Below are 21,678 nucleotides of genomic sequence, written 5' to 3'. Positions count from 1 at the left end.
AGGAAAGTGATGCATAAAACAAAACAAAACAAAAACTACTGTATGTGGCATGCAGACAAATTAAGTATCACTTAATAGAGGGCAGATAATGTGACTGAACTGGCACCATCTAATGCCTAGAATAACTAGGATTTGTGCACATAAATAAAGTACAAAGTACAGAATGCACACATACAAAACTATGTCTATGAAGTATCTTCAAAAAAAAAAAAAAAACATGCTCCACAATTAGGTATAAATGTTCTCATGCGTACATAAAAAGCTATTAAAAATATTCTTTTAATTCACTCTTTTTTTAATCACTGCTTTAAAGACTTAAAGGCTTTAGTGACACTTTGTTGAACACTAAAGGGGAAATTTATGATTTTGAAAAAATGAAAGCGAAATTTGTTGAGAACATTAGCTTTACACTCACATTCACTAGACATAGCTTTGGCTGTATGAACTGCAATGGCAAACACAGAAATACACAAGAAAGCTGATTTACTTAATGTGTACTAATCCAGTCAGTGCCTTTGTTTTTAATACAAAACTTTCATTTATAATTACATTTTATTTCCTTATTTACATATGCTTGATTTATCCCTGTACTGCAAAGTGCCAATCACAGCAGTTTGTCAATGTTTAACCTTTATTCTCCACTGTATGTACACAGATTGTCAATCAAAATGGGACAATTTATCTCTCATTTAAGAATTATTAAACGTCTGAGTGGTGTCAGACAAGGCAGACAAAACTGACACCAACAAATGTGCACACATTCCTGCTTTCTGACCTAATTCTTGTTCTGAGTGTAGCATGAGATGAGATATTTCTCCCACTCGGAGTCCTGGTTTTTCATTTTAACTTGAATAGTACCTAAAGAGCAAAACAAACACAACATTTGGGGTGAAAATGAGAGTGGTGGCAAAGAAGCTTTTGAATAGAAATGAGAGCTGCTCTGGTCATACACAGGCTACACTGCCACCTACTGTAGATGCACAGTTTGAGGTAAACAATTTCCAAACTGCAACTCTACTTACTTGTTTTCGTGAGACCAACATTCCTGTGTTTGCTGTGTTTTGCGTGTCCATTCTGGGCCAGTCTCAGGGACAGTGATGCACCTCTCCTGAAATGAAAATAACACCACCGTACAGTCATGATACTGGGCAGTTACTGACCTTGAAACAGTACCACAGGCCTATTCAAGAACAAGAAAGTAAAGTGTCAGGGGCTGCTTAAAACAAATATGAGGAACTTTCATATCATGTTGATTTTGGACGTCCCTGTGGACAAAAAAACATAAGGTTTCCATCACCACAAACACAAAATGTAATGTCAAAAATAAAATTTTCGTCCTTTTAAGTGGCTAACATAGGACTGATTGTAACTTTGACAGGGCAAATGTAAACACAGGCTAGTTTCATGTGATTTCCAGGAGATTTTGACCTGTAGCAGACAATGACAACTACTACATAAAAACATCCAATCCTAGAAAAGAATAAAAAATACTTCATTGTCTACCCTTTGCATGCAAAAGGCAGAAATTTGTCTCTATGTGTGCAGCACATTTAAAACACAACATGTCACATCCAAAACAGGAAACATTAAAACACATTTAAATGAAAAAATAGTAGAAGCTATATTTAAAAAAGCAGCAGTTGCTCGAAGGTGAGGACTGAGTCAGGGTAAGGACAAAATAGTTATGTACTGTGTGTTGAAGTAGTAGACTAGCTTCAAGATGTGGCTGCCATTACTGAAGAACTCTGTACCATTGCCCTGAAGGCTGTAGCTAAAAGAGGTGATTTGAGGGATGGCTGTGGTCATCTAAGATTTTGCCGCTTGAGGGCTGGACTGCTTTGTCATATTCATAGGACAGTTCAGTTGTTCAGTCAGCTTGTACTGCCCAGTTAACTGCTTTGGAAAGCTTTGCATTTCTCTCAACACTGCTCAAACCAGGACGCAATATTAAAAATTAGTATAGTTTCAATTAGGGATTGGTATACTCTGTTACCTGAAACAAGGTTCCTACATATTTACCTGTTTCCCCGGGAAACATAAACAACCTCCAGGAAAGCAACTTACTAGCTGAAAATGACAAAGTAGTACCTGGGATGTTAATGATACAAACATAAACAAGCTTACTTTCTTTTTTCCTTTTTAGAAATTCAGTTTATATTTTAAAAAACAGAATAGGGCTGAACAGTCTGGAAACGCAAATACAATTCTATTTTTTTTTTCTTTTTTTTGTCTGTTTTCATACTTATCTAGACCTGGCAATTACTAAATTCAAATTCCATACTTAACACCCTTAGTTTATGCAGAAGGAAGAGTCTTTGGCCTGACAGTCTTGTTTGCTGATGTAGGTCATATAGAGGCATCATTATTAAATTGAAATAGATTTATATCCTGTTAAAACTCTGTGTAGGAGCTTTACCATCTCATTCAGTTTGACTCTCCTGAATTCTGTCAGCTTAAACAGCCTGAGTTGAGACTTTTTTAAAATAATAGTGGCAGAGAGAATGAATGGGCTCATTAGCCTACCAATAAAATCTTGATCTTAATGATGTAACACCCATAAACTTAGAAGTGACGTGTTGTTTTGATAAAAGTAATGCTGCATTTACTACATTTTAATATTCATAAATGAACAAAGGGAAGGATTAAGGTCGTTAAAGGACCAGATCTGGTCCAAAGGCAGATAATTGAATAAGTCTGCTGTACAATATAAACACATTATAAGGTCAGCATAAGCATATATTCAGTCACTGTTTTACTTTCAACAAAGTACATAATTTGTACAATGACAGTTGGCAAAATAAAAGAAAAAGAACACTTGTTGGCAGAAACATTAGATGAGTCAATAAATCTTAGTGATTTTATCAGCTCTTCCAATTCTGCTCATTCTAATTTTAAAGACACAATTAACTGCCTTGTGTTTAATACTCAGTACCTCATAGCTCCAAGCTTTCCCTTTTCCAAGAACAGCTCGACTGTAACTTTTGGTCCCTGCGGGTAAAGTCTGGCATAGAGCATCCTGTTGCGCACTATTGCTTGGAACCAGCCCACCGCCTCTTCAGACCAATCACTCCCATTCACGGGCGTCACCTGAGGGGAGAGGAAATGGACAAAAAATACCATGAACTGAGATAATTCATTTCCTTTATCACTGAGCAATAGATAAGGCTGTGACTAATCATGTGGACAAATGCCAATACTGAAACGGGGTCTACACTCTCACAGCAAAGCACAGTGCATTAACCATTTCCATACATGCAAATCCTGGGAGGGATAATCTGCACATCTGTCACTAAAAAAAAAACAAAGCGTGTTCATCAGTCATAAAATCATAAGGCAAACATTATCACTAGGAAATCACTCACGTTTGCAAGTGAGACACATATAGCCTGAAGTGGCAGGGTGGCCATTTCTGGGGTCAGCTCCTTGATGTTGTACAGTGACAGGCAGGTAGTGTCACCATAGTCCAGTCTTTTCACCTCCACCTTGATCGACGTCTCACCCCCAACACCATCAGTGTCATTATTATCTGACATCCACAGGAAAGGAGAGCATAGCAGGTTATTCCCTAGTGGCTTCATGCAAACAAAGTTACACTGCTACCATCTAGAGGTATGCATTTGTAAAACCATCTCAATGTTTATGCCTAAGGTCTGGACATGATTTTAAGATTTTGTCTTTTTCCTTGCCATGTATTATAATATATTTTTGAATGTAGGTCATGTACATTTTCATACAACCCCAATTCAAAAAGAGTTGGACATCATGTACATAATATAAATAAACCATAAATAAAAACAGAATGCAATCAATTGCAACCCCTTTCAACCTGTATTCAAATGAGTATCGTACATTAATAGACAATATAATTAATGTTCAAACTGATAAACTTTTTGGGTTTTTTTTTGTAAATATACACTCATTGTGAATCTGATACCTGCAGCATGTTCCCAAAAAGTTGAGACAGGTACAAGAAAAGACTGGGAAAGTTAAGGAATGTTTGGGACATTTCACAGGTAAGCAGGGTAATTGGTAACAGGTGACAGTATCATGATGAGTATAAATAGAAAAAAGGCTCAGCTGTTCACAAGAATGGATGGGATTAGGTTCACCACTTTGTGAAAATTTAGGGATTTCACCATCTACAATCCATAATATCCTGAAAAGAGTCATAATCTAAAGAAATCTTGTCATGCTGGGGACAAGACTGAAAACCAATATTAAAGGCCAGTCACCTTTGACGCCCTAGGTGGCACTGCATTAAAAATCCACAGAATTGTATAAAGGATAGTATATGGGCTTAAGAGGACTTAAAAATGGAAAATGCCACCTGCAAACACAGATTGTCGCTGCATCTAAATACACAAGTTAAGACTCTACAATGCAAAGTGAAAATCATATATCAACAATATCCAGGAACGCTGCGGACTGACAGAAAATGGAAAAGTGTGCTGTGGCCTGACAAGTTCACATTTCAGACTGTTTTTTATAAATTATGGATGTGACCTCAAGGCTGTGATGGTGTGGGAGTGTGTTAATGCCCATGGCATCATGGGTAACTGTCACATCTGTGAAGGCCCGATGACATTATATAGGTTTTGGAGCAACATATGCTGCCATCCAGATGCCATCTTTTTCAAAGATGTCCCTGCTTATTTCAGCAAGACAATGCCAAACACATTCTGTACAGATTAAAACAGTGTGGCTTCATAGTAGAAGAGTTCAGGCACTGTACTGACCTGCCTGCAGTCCAGACCGGTCTCCCACTGAAAATGTGTGGTGCATTATGAAGCACAAAATACAACAACAGAGACCCCAGACTGTTGAGCACCTGAAGTTGTATATCAAGCACGACTGAAAAAAAATTTTACTTTAAAAACTTCAACAATTAGTGTCCTCAGTACCCTAACACGTCCATGTGATAAACATGCCTGTCTCAACATTTTTAGAACAAAAACACTACAGTGAATGATTCTGAACATTAAACATCTTGTCTTTATGATATATTTAACTGAATATAGGTTGAAAAGTTTTTTGCAAACCACTGCAATTTGTTTTTATTTTCATTTTACACAACGTCCCAACTTTTTTGGAACTGGGGTTGTACAGTTTATATTTTGAAGTATGGCTTTTGTATTACTATTTTTCTCTGAATTTTGTTTATGTATTTTTTTCTATGCATTTAATGACTTGTTAATGGTTTTTGAATGTTTATCACCCCGTGCAGTTTGAATGGTAAACCACACCTGCTGCCACAGAGCTTGTCAGCCTATTGCGGTGAATGTATGTAATAGGGGTGTGGTTTCCACTGTTCAAACATTTTGACCTGATGAAGATCCCAGGGGAATTGAGACATGGTTATTATTAAACTTTTGTGGCATTGAGTAAGTGTACAGCCATGACCTTTTTTCTTTAAGACTGTTTCTGATAGCCATGCACCTATGCGATATGTGTACAATTACTCTCCCAAAATCAACCCAATGCACAAAACTGGACCCACCTCCACTTACTCCACATATTTTTGTCACCTGAGCCCTGCACCATTGTTCTTGCTTAGGGAACCAAGCCATTACTTGGGTTCCAATGTCTGGAATGCAGTTCTGCTCAGCATATGAACTACTGGCTTTCCAGCTGCTGCAAATGAGAAAAAAAATATTGACAACCAGAAACATGTGGATTATTAAAAGAGGGAGAAAAAAATCTACAAAGAAAGCAGTATTGAACAAAAAGGATTTTTAAGTTCTGTTAATATGATCAGGGAATCAGTGAGGGTTAAGAAAAGCTGAGAAAAAGCAGACAAGAGATTAGAAACCAGGCTGAACAACTTACTCTGTGACAAGGGCCTGCAGGTTCAGGGTGTAGTCTGTGTGTTGGACATAGAAGTGGCCTGGGCTAACAACATAAGACACCACAACTTCAGTCTCTTCAAACCTCTGGATCTGGAACTCAGGAATGGTGATACTGTTGATCGCTGACAATTTTTCCCCAGCAGATTTGCCCTCATCTTCAGGTTCTGTGCACAGCAGAGTTGGGGTTTTCTGCTCGATGTTCTCCACCTGAGCAGTTGTATTTTGGCAGTTATCTTCCAAGGGGATGGCTTTTCCCACCTCTGTAAAGATGTCTCCAATATCCCACAATTCAGTCTTTGTTGCAATCACACAAGTGTAGGTCAGAGAGCCACTTGATTCCACTTTTTTCACTCTGAAGACTGGGGTCTGATTTTCAATGTCTGCACTCAAGTTTTTCGGAGCTTGTGCATCAATCACACCATCTGTACCAACATGTCTGAGTTGGTAACTTTGTGCCTTGATGGTAGGAGACACTGACTGTGGCGAACTAGAAATGTGCGTATTGTTACTTGACTCCATGACAGTGACCTCTATTGCACCCATGTTTTTAGCTTTGGCTCTGAGGAAGTGAAGCAGCTGAGAGGATGTTTGTTTTTGGTGTTGCACCTGGATGTCCTCCACACATCCCCAGCTAATTAGTGGTGTTATATTCACTGGTTTAGGGTTACTGATCTCTGGGAATATAGCCGGTATTGGAGGTAGTAGTAGTGGAGGCCTCTCTGCACTAATCTTGGGTCTCTGACTGATGGCAGGTGGAAGAATCACAGCATCTGGAGGGTGTTCCTCGTCATAAACAACAGCATGTTCTTTTTCTTCAGCCTTTAAGTGAGACGATGAACTTGTAGTTGGAACGGCACTGTTGTAGCTGGAAGTGATGCATATCATGTCATCCTGCTGGACCGCTGCTGCAGGCTGGGAGATGAAGACATGTTGAAGGGACAGCGTGGATCCAAGCACCTGGAGTGCTTTGGCCATGGAGCTCGACATAAGCGAGTTCTGCAACATGGGCCCAAATTTGACAACATCTGTCATCAGGGTACCTTTGTTAGCAAGTGACTGAAGTTGATTTGTTCTCACTCCATTTTTGACACAAATGTGTGGCTCTGTAAATACAAGAAAAACAGAATATGAAAGAGGAAAAGATTTTACTAAATCACATACTGGATACTTGCATACTGCTGGTGGCAGATCAGGCATCTGCCAGTGTCCACAGTGGTGGTATGCCACTTGTTTTCCACTGGCATATGCTGTTTCCTAAAAGCAGGTGCCGCTTGAAAGTCAGACCACTATCAAAATGATGCATGTGCAAATTAATTTTATATATCCTGGGCAATGTACCAAAAGGTAATATTGGAGCTAATCTTCACTAACACGGATAAAAGTTTAGCCTAGCCACAGTTGCCAGGCTGAGTAGTCAAAAACAGAAATTAAGAGCCAACTAACTAAATAATATTGGGATTATATTTGGCATGTTTTATTTATTAGTAGAAAACAATCACAGATTACATCAAATTATATTCCATCTTGTGGAACAACCAGCCATACCTTGTATGGCATATTATTTATTATTCACCATAAATACACTGTGGCATACAACAAGTGGCATACTATTCTACAGATTGACATATGCCACTGCAGCACTAGTGGCATACCATCAGCAACTTTTTGATCTGGGCATCACTCAAATTTGATCAAAATTGCAGTATGGCTTACTGAAATTTTCAGATTTTAGGAGGAGCAATATTTGTTAAAGGTGAATTGTGTGTCATAGTACCATTTTAAATCAAATATTGTGGTGCAGCAGAGACGTCCTGGCCTACACATCTTATTCTAGAGATTTAAGGAAACATCTTTATTTGGTACAGGTCTCCATAAAAATCACACAATTAAAAAAAATGAGAATGATGTAAAGATTATCATTCCCTCTAATACTGCAAATAATATTGCATTAGCAATATTAGTCAAAATAATTGATTATTAGATTCTTTTTTAGTCCTAAGGACCAGTAGTTTCTTTTTCTAAAAATGTTTATCATATCCTATTCAGTCCGTTATATATGGGAGTTAGTTATCTAATAAAAAATTATATTGAATTGTGTTTGAATTGTGTAGTTTTTGTAATATTATTATATTTGTGCAATATTACTATGCCATATTTTTGATAAAAGTTCACCTTTGAAAAAACACATGAAAAAAATGAATTGATAATTAGTCATCTGACACAGACACATTTATCACACCTTTGACTGCTCATGTAATTTTGCTGAGCGAAACTGAAGAAGTTCTCTCTTAACTAAGTCACAGTGATGTCATTTAAATGTACGGTTGTTAATTTTAAGATGTTTCTGTGAACAACCAGCACCTGACTGCAAATACTGGCTATGCAGGGGGAGTCCTGTTCATTGCATTTATCGTAATCGAGAAATGTGACACATTTGTCTTACATATCTGTACTGTCACATTAGCAATGAAAACTGCATGAATAATTCTTGACTTACCAACTGTGAGGTCCTTTAATAAAGCTGAGAGCTTCTCGACAGCTTGACATTTTGAATCCAAAAGCTTTACAAGACCACTGAACATACTCGAGGGAAAAGATAAATTGAAGAAATCTTGAACCTCTTCATAAGCCTGAGGGAAAAGTGAAAGCAATGTTGAAAGCAGAGATCTATCCAATAATAAGGGTAACACTTAGTGCTGTGCTTATTGGAAAACCAGTAATTGTTGTGATCAATAGTCAATTAAGTAATTTACCAGAAAACCAAATCAAATATTCACTGGTTTAATGCTTCTAAAATGTGATGATTTTTGTGTTTTATTTTTATTTATTTATTTTAAATAATTGTACATTGAATATCTTGGGGGTTTAGAGTCTTGGTTAACCAGTAAAAATTTGTTTTGTAGACCCTGGGAAACTGTGGTAACCATTTTTTCCTTATTTTCATTTAATTTAAAGCAGAGCTGCAACAACTTATCAATTAGTTGATCATAAGAAAATTACTTTCCAAGTATTTTCATAATGGATTTATCGTTTCAGTCATATTTCAAGAAAAATCGTCAAAGGTTTGCTTGTTCTAGCTTCTTAAATCTAAGAATTTGCTCCTTTTCCTTGTTAGTATGATACTAGTCTTTGGGTGTTGGTCGGTTGGCTGGACAAAAGAAGCTCAGACTAGACTACAAATAATCAATTAGACTAGTCATGAAAATAATAGTAAGTTCAACCTATCATGAAAATAACTGTTACTTGCAGCCAGGCCACAAAATTAGCACCACCAACAAGTCACATTTAGGTAAAATGTGCAATTGGCTGGCTGACTTTCTTCACCCACCAGCAAAAAAAGAAAAAGAAAAAAGAAAAAAAGCAGACTACTGAGTGACTGGTAAAATTCATTTACAGACTATACAAATAATCATTTAACACTGTAAAATTGTTAAGCAATGATTAAATATACGCTGACTGGAGCTCTGGTAGCAATTATGTGATATTTTCAATCAAAAGTGCTGTGTTTCATTAAAATTTAGCGATCCCAGCGAACTAACGCTAAATCAACTTTGCTAGCCAGGTCATAGGATTCGAACATGTGGTCTTTTTGCTAGCTAGCTTAAATGAATTAACAGATAAAGACAGTCTGATATGTATAGTTAAGTGAATGTAAAACAGGTATTTATACGTACCTTTTTGGTGAAGCTGAGAAGTTCTTGTTCAAGTGTATTCCGGGCATTTTCCAGCAGAAACAGTTTGTAAGTTAACTGGACTTTCTGGGTGATGATGGAGGGGAACGGCTGGAGCTGGACAACCTGCTGCTCAGGAGTCATGATCGGACTGATGTCACCGCTGCTGCCGTTGGTGGAGCACCGCGCTCTGACTCACTGCACGGCTGCTGGCTAACGGTAGCTAGCTAGCCGAATAAGCGTACATGAAAGTGTTGGCTAACTAGTAATGTTACCAGTTTTGGCGGCGCTCTTGGTTTATGGCTTTGTCATTCTGAAGGGTCGCCAAAGTGCTGCAGTTCTGCTTCTCCGTGTCCTTTATGATTTCTTCTTCTTCTTCTAACGGTCGTAATTGGTGTGTCCTGCTCTTTCTTCAGCCGAGAGACAACGAGGAGCCGCCGGTGTCCGCCATGTTGATAACACTAGGCTTACTTTTCGCGGCCGATTTTGAAGGAAAGGTGTGGTGTAACCTTCATGTTTGTGGGTGCCCTGCCATTTCTTCAGCTTATCTGTCACCAGAGCCAACTTTTTAAAAATAATTTTTCAAAGCAGCCAACTGCTTCAATGACTGTGTGAACTAAAATCATCCCAAATACTTTACCACGACTTTTAACAGGTGGCCTCTTCTTCATGCTGCTGGACTGCCTGAACTGTAAACCGCAAATCATTAAAATCGAAAAAAAGTTATTTCTAGGTCTGCACAATTAATCAAAATATTAGCAAAACTGCAGTATGGCCAATATTTAAATTGCAGAAGCATTGAAAAAAGGTATTACATTCTGATTCTGCTCATGTCTTATTTCTTCAGAACAGGTCGTTGCTATGGAAGCAGTTCTAATCATAGACTGGAGGAGCAATAAGATGTTTTTAAATCCATAAATCATTTTAAAATTAATATATTGTGCCAATCATTGATTTTTGCTAGGAAACTGTGTAATAAGCAGGATATTGTACAGTAAGCAAGTCATTATTGTGAAATAAATCCCTTCAGGGTGACTCATTACCCCTCTGTTTGCATTGGGATCCTGCATAACCCATTTGGGGTTTATTTTGCAATAATTACCTGCTCATTGTAGAGTATCCCTCATGTATTGTAGTGCTGCAGAGATGCCCTGGCCTACAAATCATGTTCTGCAGATGTAAGAAAACATGTTTGTTTTGTAAAGACACTGATAAATGTGACATTAGCAGGATTTTATTTTTTTCCAGTGAAAATGATACTTGTGATGCAAAAATTAGCAATGTGATTTTTTTTGTGCCACACTGAGTAGTTCTAATAATCACCTACGACCTCCGGATGGGGATACAGTTCAGTGCTACTGGGGTGTGATCATTATCATTCATTTATTATCAACCATCATCACAGAGGACCTGTCCTGGACTTCACACACCTCCACAAAATTCCTGTGCTAAGTTCTTGTGCTTTTATAGAAGAGAAATAGAAAGCACCTTGACTGGAAACATCACATACTGGCATCATGGGATGTGCACAGTCCAGAACAGGAGAACTCTGCAGTAAGTGATTAAAACAGCTCAGAACATCATTGGTACTGGTACAGAGCATCACGGATATCAGGGAGGTGCCTGCTCAGAGCCCAGAGGACACTAAAAGACATCACCAACCCCAGCCTCAGCCTGTTCACCCTGCTGCTGTCTGGCGACAGATACAGAAGTATCTGCTGCCAAAACAACAGACTACAGAGCAGCCTCTTTCCTAGGCTGTGAGACTGCTTAATTCATCCTCAGCACTCCATGAAAAAGTCAATGTTATAATTTATTATTTATTTCCCAATTTATACTGTAAAATGATAAACAAATGCACCTTATCAACTGCAACTCTAACTCTAGCAAAGGACTGCAATTAGGACTGCTTACTACAGCGATGGATTCTGGGGAGCACGTTTTTTCAGGCACCTCTGTGGTCATGCTTGGATTGCTGAACAGGCCTGCTGGGTACAGACACAGGGTCCCATAGGGACAAGGGCCGCTAAACCAGAAGACTCTGTGAGTTGGCCTATTTCTTGGTGGAAAGTTTAAGAGCTCTGCTGCAGTATGCATGTGCTGATCATATTTTGCACTCTTGGTCTCTTGGCCCATGCATGTTTTCTGCCCACATAGAATGGGCTACAATGGTATATTTATTTTATGTAATTTTTGTTTCCTACATAATACAAAGCTAAGTCAGACCCTGATGTGTCATGTCTTGAATCTGTTTCCACTGAAGAGAAAGAGAATTAGAAGGAACTCCCTACTGAAAATGATATGGTCAGGACTATTTCTGTATTTTCTTGAGTGCTGTTTGTACCAAGATTGTGTTGGGAGAAGCAGCAAAATGCATTTGTTTGGAAAACTGCGATTCCAGGTCAGCATTTTTCAAAATAGAACATAGCGGAAAGAGAATTGAAAATGAGAGCAAAACAAACATCTGGATTCTGGGATATTAACTTTGTCTAGGACTGATAAGACTTAACTATGATATACTGTATGTACAACATTAATGGTAATACCAGTGACTAGTGTTACACTTGAGGAAGCGGATATCACTAATGCAAGAGAAAATGATCCTTAAAAGAGATTTCCAGTCTCAGCTTTAATCTTTAACTTGGGTTTACTGGAAATAAAGGTAGCCTAGGGGGAGAAGCTGACAGTGATACTACTTTCTAATGCTTGCTCTAATGTAGTAACAAACAAGCTGTTGCTAACGTCTAAATGCCAGCCACCATTAATCACCAAGCAGAAGAATGAATACAATTTGCTACTTGCATTCCTATGGTTTTACACCTAATACTATCCACACAGTGTTCTTTTCTTCGAGTGCTCTTTGCTTGAACTTGTCAAGCTGCTACTTGATCTAGTACCTAAATCTTGTGGGTGGGGCAACATTTCCTACAGTTAATATTGCTCAAGAGCCAGATTGATAGGCATACTGACGCTTCTGCCGCTTATGTTGGCATAATAGCTTGGGCTCTACCCAGTGGATGAAGTGGTAATGGACGCGAGAATTGCAAAATGCCACTTTGCATCAGTTTAAAGGAGAGGGATGTGTCAATAAGACGGCAGTGAGAGGATTGCTCAACAGGATATCCTCCTGAAACAGCAGTTTCTCCCCAGTGTACTCTCAGATACATGCTGATTAGAATAAAATGCTTTGGAAGTTTTGATATCATTTCATTTTAGATGCATGTTACACTGGAGCATGTCACCAGCCAATCAACTTACCTATTAAGTGTGCCTACACACACAGTAGTATCCTGGTTATGATTGGGTTTTTGGAGCATTCTGGTTATGCTTTGGGAATGTAAGCAGCTTATCATGTTTTCAGAAGCTTGGATAAGACCTTGAGAAAACCTGGATATACTGCCTTGGGTACTTTGATAGAAACCAGATACTGCAGCTTGTAGATACCTTATCCAGGACTCTGAACCATCTCATAGTGGCTGAAATGGTTAGAAATCAAAACACAGAAACCTGCACGCTGTTATGATTATCAAATTCTATCAGCGTGTTCTTAAGATAATGTGATCATGAGAATGGGACAAATGGATGGACAGATGTACGTACAGACAACCTGAATATATAATCCCTCCAGACATGGCTGTCACTGGCACAGAGGAGTAAAAAAAAGGATAAAGCTCAATAATAATGAACATGCAAACTCACTCATGTCTATAGATCAGCTGTCTGGGATAAAAGTTTGTTCATGTGTTGTTTGTTTAAACTATGATTTCACTGATTATGTGCTTATTTTCAGATTTGTAGTGGATCCACGTTCAGACAGATTTATTGAGTGATAGCTCTTTCAGTCAATTATTTTGTGATTCAGTGGAATTCAAGTTGCTCAAACAAAAAATAAATTCAGAGAAACTGAAATTCTTTCCTTTCAACCTTAGTGATTTATTTTGTAGGTATAGATGAGAGATTCATATTGCAAAATGAAGACTGCCAACATCTGGTTATTAGTATGAGCATATGTTTATTAAGAACTGTTTCCATATTTACCAGTGTATTTGATAACAGTCTCCCAGTTATACATGACAAAACATAAGCATATGCATTTAGTGATAGTAAAATAGATCTAATATACACATTGTCAAATAAGATATTTCTAGTTAGTATACATTTATACAGAAAGTCGCACAAGGTCTCTTATTGGCGTTGTGTTGGCTTGTTGAGGCATTCAGTTCAGATTCTGGACATGTTGTGTAAGGCTTCACAGACGTCATAAAAATTTGAGCCAAGGTTAAACTTTTAGTCGCAAACAAACATTTCACAATGAAGGATGGGCGAAAATTCTCCGCCTGATTAGTGAATTTGGCATGCACTGTAACCCAACAGCCTGGGAGTCGATAAAGCCAATTTCAGTTACAACATTTTGGCTGAACAGTGTGACGCATGTCCTGCAGACTAATGTGCAGGGCAGTCATAAGAGACAGCCTCAATAGGGATGAAAATAGAGCCAGTTGATGAAGATTTTACTGCCTTTTACTAATTAAAAATCTGTTTTTACAGTCGAAGCAGCCACTAAACCCCACTTCTGTTTATAGTAAACTGGGTCATGCAAATTTGAACTGAAACAGGACTTATGCTTCAGTTACTGCACTTTGCTCTCCAGTGTATTTGCTTTGCTTACCTTATGTAACCCATATGCAGAACAAAACAATGTACAAAATAATAACTTTATATTTTAGATATCACACTATCTATGACGTCTGTCCACAGCACATCTTCCTGGTGAATATGAACAACACTGTTAACATTACAGCTACAAATAAAACAATTATGATCATTTGTCCAAAGTGAATTTCCTGGGCTTTTGGATAAACCAAACAATTCACTGAAGGGTTTTCCAGATACCCTGCCATCGCCATATTTCTGTCACTTGTAAAGCACACAGTATCACTGATATCAGGTAGTTTTATCTTTAACTGGTGTAGGATTGTCAGCCATTTATTGTCACAGCAGTTAAAATAATTTCCACTGATATACATTAGAGTGAGGTTAACAGATAAATCAAGGATCAAAGAATGGTTTAAAGACACAAAATGATTATTCCTTATGTCGATTTCTCTCAGAGGAGAGCAGCTTAAACTGCTGGGTATCATATCTAGATGGTTGTTAGATATGTCCAGCTGAGTTAACATTGACATGCAGGGTAAAGACAGAAGATCAGAGCTGGTCATGTTTATTTCACTGATAATCAAGGACTGTAGGTTGTTTTGCACACCTTCTAATGCGCCAAGTTGCATTACCATATCTGAATTTCTTGCCAGGTTCAGAGAAACCAAAGAGGTCCCTTGAAACGTGTTTGGGTGAAGCATTTCTATGTTGTTTCCTTTAAGATTGAGATGTTTAAGAGTCCTTAACTGCCCAAACACAACACAAGATGTGTTTAGAGTCATTAACTGAGAGCTTTGCAAATGGTCCATAGAGGAACAAGGTTGCACAGAATTGTCTTGCAGATTTAATGTTTCTATGTGCGTGAGCGCACTGAGAAATAGTGGGGAAATGTATACAAGTCTGTTGCTTTGCATGTCAAGGTGCGTTAAGGAGGGAAAGAAAAGCTGCCGATGGTACCCTGATGTGTTATCATTTCTAACAGTCCAGATGATCTTTTGCAGACAGTTGTAGCTGAAATAAAGAGTTTCTAAAGATGAGAGAAGGCTCAGAGTCTCCAGAGGAAAAGACCTGAAGTGGTTATAGCTCAGGTCAATATGAACCAGTGGCATCAGTCTCCAGTTTGCATGTAGGTTGTTTTTTCTAACTTTTCTTTCCTTTATAATCTCATTATAAAGTGCATTGGCCTCTGAAACCATTGTAGCCTCTGAATTCAAGGCTCCAATCATGTTATTCTGTAAATATAGATACTTCAAATGGCTCATGTTTGGAACAATTGGGAAATAAAGGAGTTTGTTGTAACTCAGATCAAGAATTTCAAGCCTGTAGAACTGGTTATCCTCATGTGTGACAAAGAACTCAACTGAATTCCAACTGAGGTTCAGGTATTTAACTTGAGGTAATTTAAAATCACAGATATGTGCAAGGTTATTTTTGGCCAAGTTTAGCATCTCTAACTGTCTCAACGGTTCGAATGTCCCCTGTTCTATCACTGATATCAGATTGTCGTCAATAATAATGGACCTCAAACTTTTACTCTCCTTGAACAAGTTGTGTGAAAGTCTTGTTAAAACATTACCCGTCATCTTTAGTTGATCAAGAGAAGGCTTGTTTTGAAGGTACTGTTCCACTGCATCATCGCTCAAACCGTTCATTGATATGTCCAAAGTCCTCAGTCTGCTGATGGATTGGAGGGCTTTGCTGTTGCTGCCAAGGTTGTTGTTCAGCGCATTTCTGGACAAATTCAACTCTTCAAGTCGAGCCAGGTTTTCTAAAGCCCCTTCGGAGATGAGATCCAGCTGGTTGGAGCTCAGGTCCAGCTGCTCCAAGTATGGCAAAGCAAGTGTGTGCAACTGTCTGATGAAGTTATTGGACAGGTCTAGTCTTCTAAGCCTTGCATCCAAATCCAGAGGGACAGAGCGGAGACTCTGGTTGTTCCAGGACTGCTCCTTGAAATGAAAGGAACATTAATCATAGTCAAAGAGTGAACCATGGAAACCAAAAGTCAAACAACCTCAGCAGTTTTAAGATTTCAAAGCCGATGAATGTGCAACTTTAAGAACAAAGAAATCTGTAATATTAGCATTTAAATTATTTAACATGAGTATACCTTCAACTTATGATCTGTCAGTCCGCTTTTGTAGAGACCATGGCTGAGTGACCAGAGTAGCAGGAGATGAGAGAACATGTGTCTGACCATTATCCCTCTGCTGCTGCTTCTGCTGCTGTACCACTACTGTTGTCAGAGCTCATATACACACTCACACACACCCTCTTATAGCCATGCTTCATAAAAAAAAAGCCAGACTGAAAACAGCTGCGGACACCAGATAGGCATTGTGGATACTATATTTAGACAATAAAGGCTTGGCCACTGATAAATCACTTTCTATTATGAAAATGTCAGAGTAAGGACCCTTTAATTTAGATAAAAACTAATCTTTAGACAAACATAATCATATCTGTGTTAAATGTAACCAATTATACAGCTGCATGAATCCCAAACTAATTCTGAACAGAAATACCCATTGAAAATTAATTTATACCAAGGCACGTTATCCCATTCATATCAACATTAATTTTATTTATCATGCTCTATAAAAGTATTTACAGCGTTCCGGAGTTTGTGTCAACCAGGAAAACACCTGTGGAGCGATATAAAATTATACCTTTGTTTGTTCCTGACATAGTCTCAGGAAAACGGAAACCGTTCTAAAATAGACAAGAGGAACAAATAAACAGACAGCGCGGAGGTGGAGCTGGAGGGAAGCCCCCAGCAAGAGACATGCTAAAATAAACTGATGAAAGGAGGAGGCAGCACACGTAAACAATGCTAGAGGACAGGCCCAGGTGGACTACCTGAAAGACGGTTTACAGCTACAGGGTTTTAAATTCTTCAAAAACCTGACAGATGAGATGGACAGTTAATTTAAAAATTCCCCATGTATTTTCCTGGGATTAATAACAAGTCCCAGCAGTTTTTCCTGCTGCTGTCAGTCTGTCCTTTATCAGCATCCTCTCACACAGCTCAGTGTCAGTTTTCTACATCCTGCGACAGTGAGCTGCATAGTTATCATCTTCATACTGTCTTGTTTCAGTTCAGCCGTATGACACCAAAAAAGGTTGACTCTGCGTCCATAGTGACGAGGGCTTGGGGTTTGGATGATATCACCAATTCTAGCTCATCATCCTGATGCAGCTGCACTATGCCTGTGAGAGAGGATACACAGAAGAAGGCATCAGAGGAGATTCAGGATGGCCAGCAAATTAAAGTAAAAGCTGACAAACTGTCTCCTAGTAGGGCCACAAAAAGCAGCTTTAGTTCTTCTCGGCATGGACTCTGTAAATCTCTGGAACTGTACTGAACACCTCCGCTTCCAAGTATGGCCACCAAACTCGCAAAAAACGTGAAAGGCCATTACTAGAGCCTGTATTTGGTTTGTCAGTTCTAAGCTAGAGAAACATGTAATGTTCAACATTCACCATATTCACACGGCAGCCAATGCTCAAATGTCATATTGCTGTGCTCCAAGTTGCAAGTCATACAAACGTGGTGAACCTGACAAATCATTATCATTTCACTGCTACTAGATTAGCTACTGAAAAGACACTGGATAATGAAAATCTGGATGGACATATCTGAAGCTCAAACAACATATTTGATAACCCACTAACTACCGTGAGACGACAGCTAATGTTAGAATTCAGCCACTTCCTTGCTAACGTTACATGCATCATGCCTGCCACAGAACATACACACTGCTAAACTGTTTTTGTGTTTTTTTGTTGGATGAATACTGTATGGACATTACACAGAAATATATGTTCCAGTGAGCATTATATCACATAACATTATGGACTTTTCTGAGGTCAGGTATAGAGCAAAACAGTTAGCTAAGCAAGCTTGATTATGGCCACTGTGACTTATTTCCAGTAAATGTGTCCAAGATGTGCTTTGATATTTTAGAATTAATTTACACCTGACCTATTGTATGGTGTAACACTGTTAAATGGTAATATTAGCTAGGAAGTGACTGAATGCTAATGTTAGCTTAAGTAACTCATGGGCAATCAGATATATTATTTTACCATCAAATTTGGTCTGGTGTCCCTCTAGATTTTCACTGTCCATTGTCTCTTTGTTGCTAACCAACCGGGAAGTGGTGAAATGATAATGATGGTGAACTCGATGGAAGAGGAACAGCACCTTTTGTAAAAAGGGCTCATTCTACATAACAGAAATACTCTTATTTTCTGGTGATTATACACTAAACATGAATATTAATTCCATTTTTCTGCTATATTCTGCCAAAAAACTGCCAAAATTTTACACATTTCAGGAAATATGCACAAATAGACTGTCTTTTCCAGGCTAGATACCATTGTCACGCCTGTATGGTAAATATGAAACCACCACCAGAAGCTGGTTAGCTTATCACAAGGAGTGGAAACAAAGGGAAACAGCTTTACTGGCTCTGTCACTTCCAATTTCATTTGTTTAATCTGTACAAAAACAACTGTGTAAAAATGATATGTTGTGGTCTGGGGGGCCCGTTTCTTCCTCAGAGGCAGTCTAAAAACCTCAGTGACAATGAGAGTCCAGGAAGTCATGACTGCTGACCAAGAAACATATAACCACCAGTGCAGACACAGTTTGTTGTTTTTGTACAAATTAAACAAACAAGATATATAGGTGCTGGGAAGCAAGTCTTGTTTAAACTTTGGAAAGAGCCAGGCTTGCTAGTCCATGTGCTAAACTAAGCTAAGCTAAGCTAAGCTACCATCTGCTGGCAATAGCTTCATATTTACCCTGCAGACATGAAAGTGGCATCAATCTTCTCATGTAACTCTTGGCAAGAAAGCGAGCACATTTCTCAAAATGCATTGAACTATGTCTTTAGGCGGCCACACAGTAGTGCCTCACTGACCTGCAGTGTAGCATGTATTGGCAGGATTTTCTTCATCGGGCATTGCTTTTAGGCAACGCAAGAGCTCTGTTCCTGTTTTCATAGAATCCCAACTTCGAATGATATGACCCATGACTGCGTTTGGGCATTCGAACAAAACCTGTAAATTAGGCATAACATTAGCTGAATAGTTGGAACAAATCAGACGTAATATCAATTTAGTTATGCTTGAATTACAGTGACACAATACTTGTCCAAACACCAAGTAATAACCATCTTCTTGGACAACAATTCTGTTTTCCCTTTGTGAAATTGCATTTCCTTGCTGCACAGAAACAGTCCAAGGGATCACTGTTATATTTCCTGTGGGAGAAGGCAAGATACACTTACTCAAAATAATGGCATACGATGTGATACTAAAGCCAAAGACTTGAATTTAGTTTTACCTCTTATGTCTGGCTGTTTGTTAGTGTTAGCTGTTAACTGCAGGAATGATGTTGGAGCTGGCAAGAGAGAAATAAACATAATACTTTAATTTTATTAACTTAGCACACACTGTTTATGGTCTCACTACCAGATTAAACTGTAACTAATGGACACATTTTCAGTTCTCAGCTCCAACCCACCTCTGCAGCTGCCCTGTTCCCGTTTTACTCTCCTAGAAGAGATCTTCAGAGAACTCTGAGCTTTTTGCAAAGTACTTGGCTTTATGTCCTAAGAGAAAACAAAGCATTAGGAGAAAATTTATTATTGCAGCGCTATCAGAACACTCACTAATGGCATAAATCTCAGTAGTACATTGTCCAAGATGACTCCATCCTGTATAATCAGTGACATACCTCCCTTGTTTTAGACATCTTGGCCACCTTCCCATTGACTCCCTCAGAACGTGGCTGATTTAATTGTAGAATTATGTCCCCTTGGAGTTTGCGAAAATCATTCTCTAAAACACTGGCTCTGTGCAGCAGGAAAAGACTAAGACAAAACATGAATGCTGTTAGTGATAATAAAGCATTGTAAAGCATTTTGAGACTAGTGCAGTCTGCATGTCCTCAAGTTACTCAAATGGGTGAGGTCACACATCAGTTAACCCCCGGAAACCTAAATGTTCAGTTTCAAAATTAGTTTCTAAATGAGGAACTATCTTCTCTCTCTGCCTCTCAAGATGGAACTCATTTAGATCGCATGAAGATTACAGCAAAATCTGCAGTGCGTTGTGAAACTTGCAGTCGAAGTTAAAAGCCACATTTTAATAAAGACAAAGGCCTTGCTCAGAGAGCATCATTTGTTCTTGTCAGTACTCGTGCCAGCAGGGTCCGATCTGAAAGAGAAGTTTTAACCTTTTAAATCAATACCACCCGCTACACAAACACAAAAGACAGACAAATGGGTTTAGACAGAAAATGAAACATTTTAATCCATCAATCAACTCCATTTACAAAAGTATATCCCATTTTATATACAATATATACATAGACGTATAAACAACTATCATTTTTCCACATGGATTCATTCATACGGTAACTAAACAATAGCACTGTAACAAAACATATCACTGATATTCTGCAGGGATGCTGTAGTGCAAATGTGCGCAAAATATATAGTGCTGTTGCTCTGCGAACACCTTATAACTCCAGTTTTAATGGATTTTTCTCAGCTTGGCATAGAAACCTTTGAACATTTATATGGTCTTTTAATCATTTTTATAACCCAGGGGCATATGGAGATTTAAACCACTTGTTAAACCACGTTTTTTTTTTATACCTGTTAATGTAATTAAATTAAAGCTACTACAAGGAACTTTCATATTGTGTTGATTTTGGATGTACTTGTGGACAAAAGCAGGAGTGTTTCCACCATCATAACTACAAAATGTAACGGTAAAAATAAAATTATCTAAACAAAAATCTCATCCTGCTTCTTTTTAACTGGCTAACAGACTTCTCACTGTAACTTTGTCTAGGAAAATGTAAACACAGGCTTGTTTAGTCTGATTTCAAGGAGAATCCGGCCCAGTAGGAGGTATTAATAACAACTGTACAGTAGCAGCCATTCCCAAACTTAAGATGCCACAGCCCAATTTGAAATCTGAAAATCTTCATACCAATGATGAGATATAAGATACGTTTCAGTGTTAATGTGACCAGTAACCAAATATGAAGCAACACCTGCTAAACTAGGTCAGATAAATGAATAATAACACGTAATTTAAATCCCATGGCAGGGCTCACAATAGGGATTGCCCACTTGCCCGGGGCAAGTAAAATGCCATGTCGGACAGGTGGTTAAAAAAAATAGGAAATTAAAACTATTAAACTATTTTAAAAGCAATTTTTGTGCAAAATGGAGATTTCCTGCTTTTTTCATTGACTATCATTTTAAACTGAGTATCTTTGGGTTTTAGACAAAATGAGACGTGAAGACACCAGCAGCCCCAGATTGATCATGACAATCAACTTTAGTTGTTGTAGCTGTTCAATAACTGCTAATAAATAAAAGACCTGTATAGGGGCAAGTAAAAATTGGCTTTAGGCAAGCAAATTTCTGACCCACGTGTCCAATCAGGCAAGTGAAAACAAAAATCATTAACATTGAAGCCTG

The 21,678-nt window shown here is 38.3% G+C and overlaps 3 protein-coding genes across 5 annotated transcripts; all 3 read right to left on the bottom strand.

The window, feature by feature from the left end:
• Positions 1 to 327: 327 nt before the first annotated feature.
• Positions 328 to 10,193, bottom strand: LOC146327039 (uncharacterized). 2 transcript variants are annotated; one of them, XM_084719430.1, is made up of 8 exons: positions 9,521 to 10,193; positions 8,344 to 8,476; positions 5,827 to 6,949; positions 5,498 to 5,628; positions 3,363 to 3,526; positions 2,933 to 3,087; positions 1,023 to 1,108; positions 328 to 858 (listed from the first exon to the last, which is right to left on the bottom strand). In XM_084719430.1, the coding sequence occupies exons 1-8, from the start codon at positions 9,659 to 9,661 to the stop codon at positions 776 to 778; spliced, it is 2,016 nt and encodes a 671-aa protein (XP_084575556.1). In that variant the 5' UTR covers positions 9,662 to 10,193; the 3' UTR covers positions 328 to 775. The 2 variants fall into 2 exon arrangements, with proteins under 2 accessions (XP_084575556.1, XP_084575555.1); XM_084719429.1 differs by having other exon boundaries at positions 5,498 to 5,631; positions 9,521 to 10,191.
• Positions 10,194 to 13,509: 3,316 nt separating this feature from the next.
• Positions 13,510 to 16,415, bottom strand: LOC146327038 (transforming growth factor beta activator LRRC33-like). Its single transcript, XM_084719425.1, has 2 exons — positions 16,281 to 16,415; positions 13,510 to 16,119 (listed from the first exon to the last, which is right to left on the bottom strand). The coding sequence occupies exons 1-2, from the start codon at positions 16,368 to 16,370 to the stop codon at positions 14,257 to 14,259; spliced, it is 1,953 nt and encodes a 650-aa protein (XP_084575551.1). The 5' UTR covers positions 16,371 to 16,415; the 3' UTR covers positions 13,510 to 14,256.
• Positions 16,416 to 17,243: 828 nt separating this feature from the next.
• On the bottom strand, positions 17,244 to 20,175 carry LOC146327037 (tumor necrosis factor ligand superfamily member 13B-like). Of its 2 annotated transcripts, XM_084719428.1 has the most exons (6): positions 19,917 to 20,175; positions 19,704 to 19,791; positions 19,524 to 19,580; positions 19,328 to 19,440; positions 19,099 to 19,237; positions 17,244 to 17,380 (listed from the first exon to the last, which is right to left on the bottom strand). In XM_084719428.1, exons 1-6 carry the CDS (start codon positions 20,100 to 20,102, stop codon positions 17,265 to 17,267), a joined length of 699 nt encoding a protein of 232 aa, XP_084575554.1. In that variant the 5' UTR covers positions 20,103 to 20,175; the 3' UTR covers positions 17,244 to 17,264. The 2 variants fall into 2 exon arrangements, with proteins under 2 accessions (XP_084575554.1, XP_084575553.1); XM_084719427.1 differs by having other exon boundaries at positions 19,099 to 19,440.
• Positions 20,176 to 21,678: the final 1,503 nt, after the last annotated feature.

This window comes from Lutjanus erythropterus, chromosome 5 (assembly GCF_056507025.1).
Source record: "Lutjanus erythropterus isolate fLutEry1 chromosome 5, fLutEry1.hap2, whole genome shotgun sequence".
NCBI classification, from domain to species: Eukaryota; Metazoa; Chordata; class Actinopteri; order Lutjaniformes; family Lutjanidae; genus Lutjanus; species Lutjanus erythropterus.
The sequence above is the reverse complement of the archived record's forward strand: the minus strand, read 5'-3'. Positions and strand labels throughout refer to the sequence as shown.

Excerpts from the sequence above, each read along its gene's own strand:
- LOC146327038 (XM_084719425.1), bottom strand. The coding sequence starts at position 16,370 with ATGGTCAGACACATGTTCTCTCATCTCCTGCTACTCTGGTCACTCAGC. Across the intron at positions 16,120-16,280 it reads TGACAGATCATAAGTTGAAG|GAGCAGTCCTGGAACAACCA; the intron begins GTATACTCATGT and ends TTTCATTTCAAG.
- LOC146327037 (XM_084719427.1), bottom strand. The coding sequence starts at position 20,102 with ATGCTTTACAATGCTTTATTATCACTAACAGCATTCATGTTTTGTCTT. Across the intron at positions 19,792-19,916 it reads AGATGTCTAAAACAAGGGAG|GACATAAAGCCAAGTACTTT; the intron begins GTATGTCACTGA and ends GTTTTCTCTTAG. Across the intron at positions 19,581-19,703 it reads GGAACAGGGCAGCTGCAGAG|CTCCAACATCATTCCTGCAG; the intron begins GTGGGTTGGAGC and ends CTCTCTTGCCAG.
- LOC146327039 (XM_084719429.1), bottom strand. The coding sequence starts at position 9,661 with ATGACTCCTGAGCAGCAGGTTGTCCAGCTCCAGCCGTTCCCCTCCATC. Across the intron at positions 8,477-9,520 it reads TTCTCAGCTTCACCAAAAAG|GCTTATGAAGAGGTTCAAGA; the intron begins GTACGTATAAAT and ends CTTTTCCCTCAG. Across the intron at positions 5,632-5,826 it reads CTGCAGGCCCTTGTCACAGA|CAGCTGGAAAGCCAGTAGTT; the intron begins GTAAGTTGTTCA and ends TCTCATTTGCAG.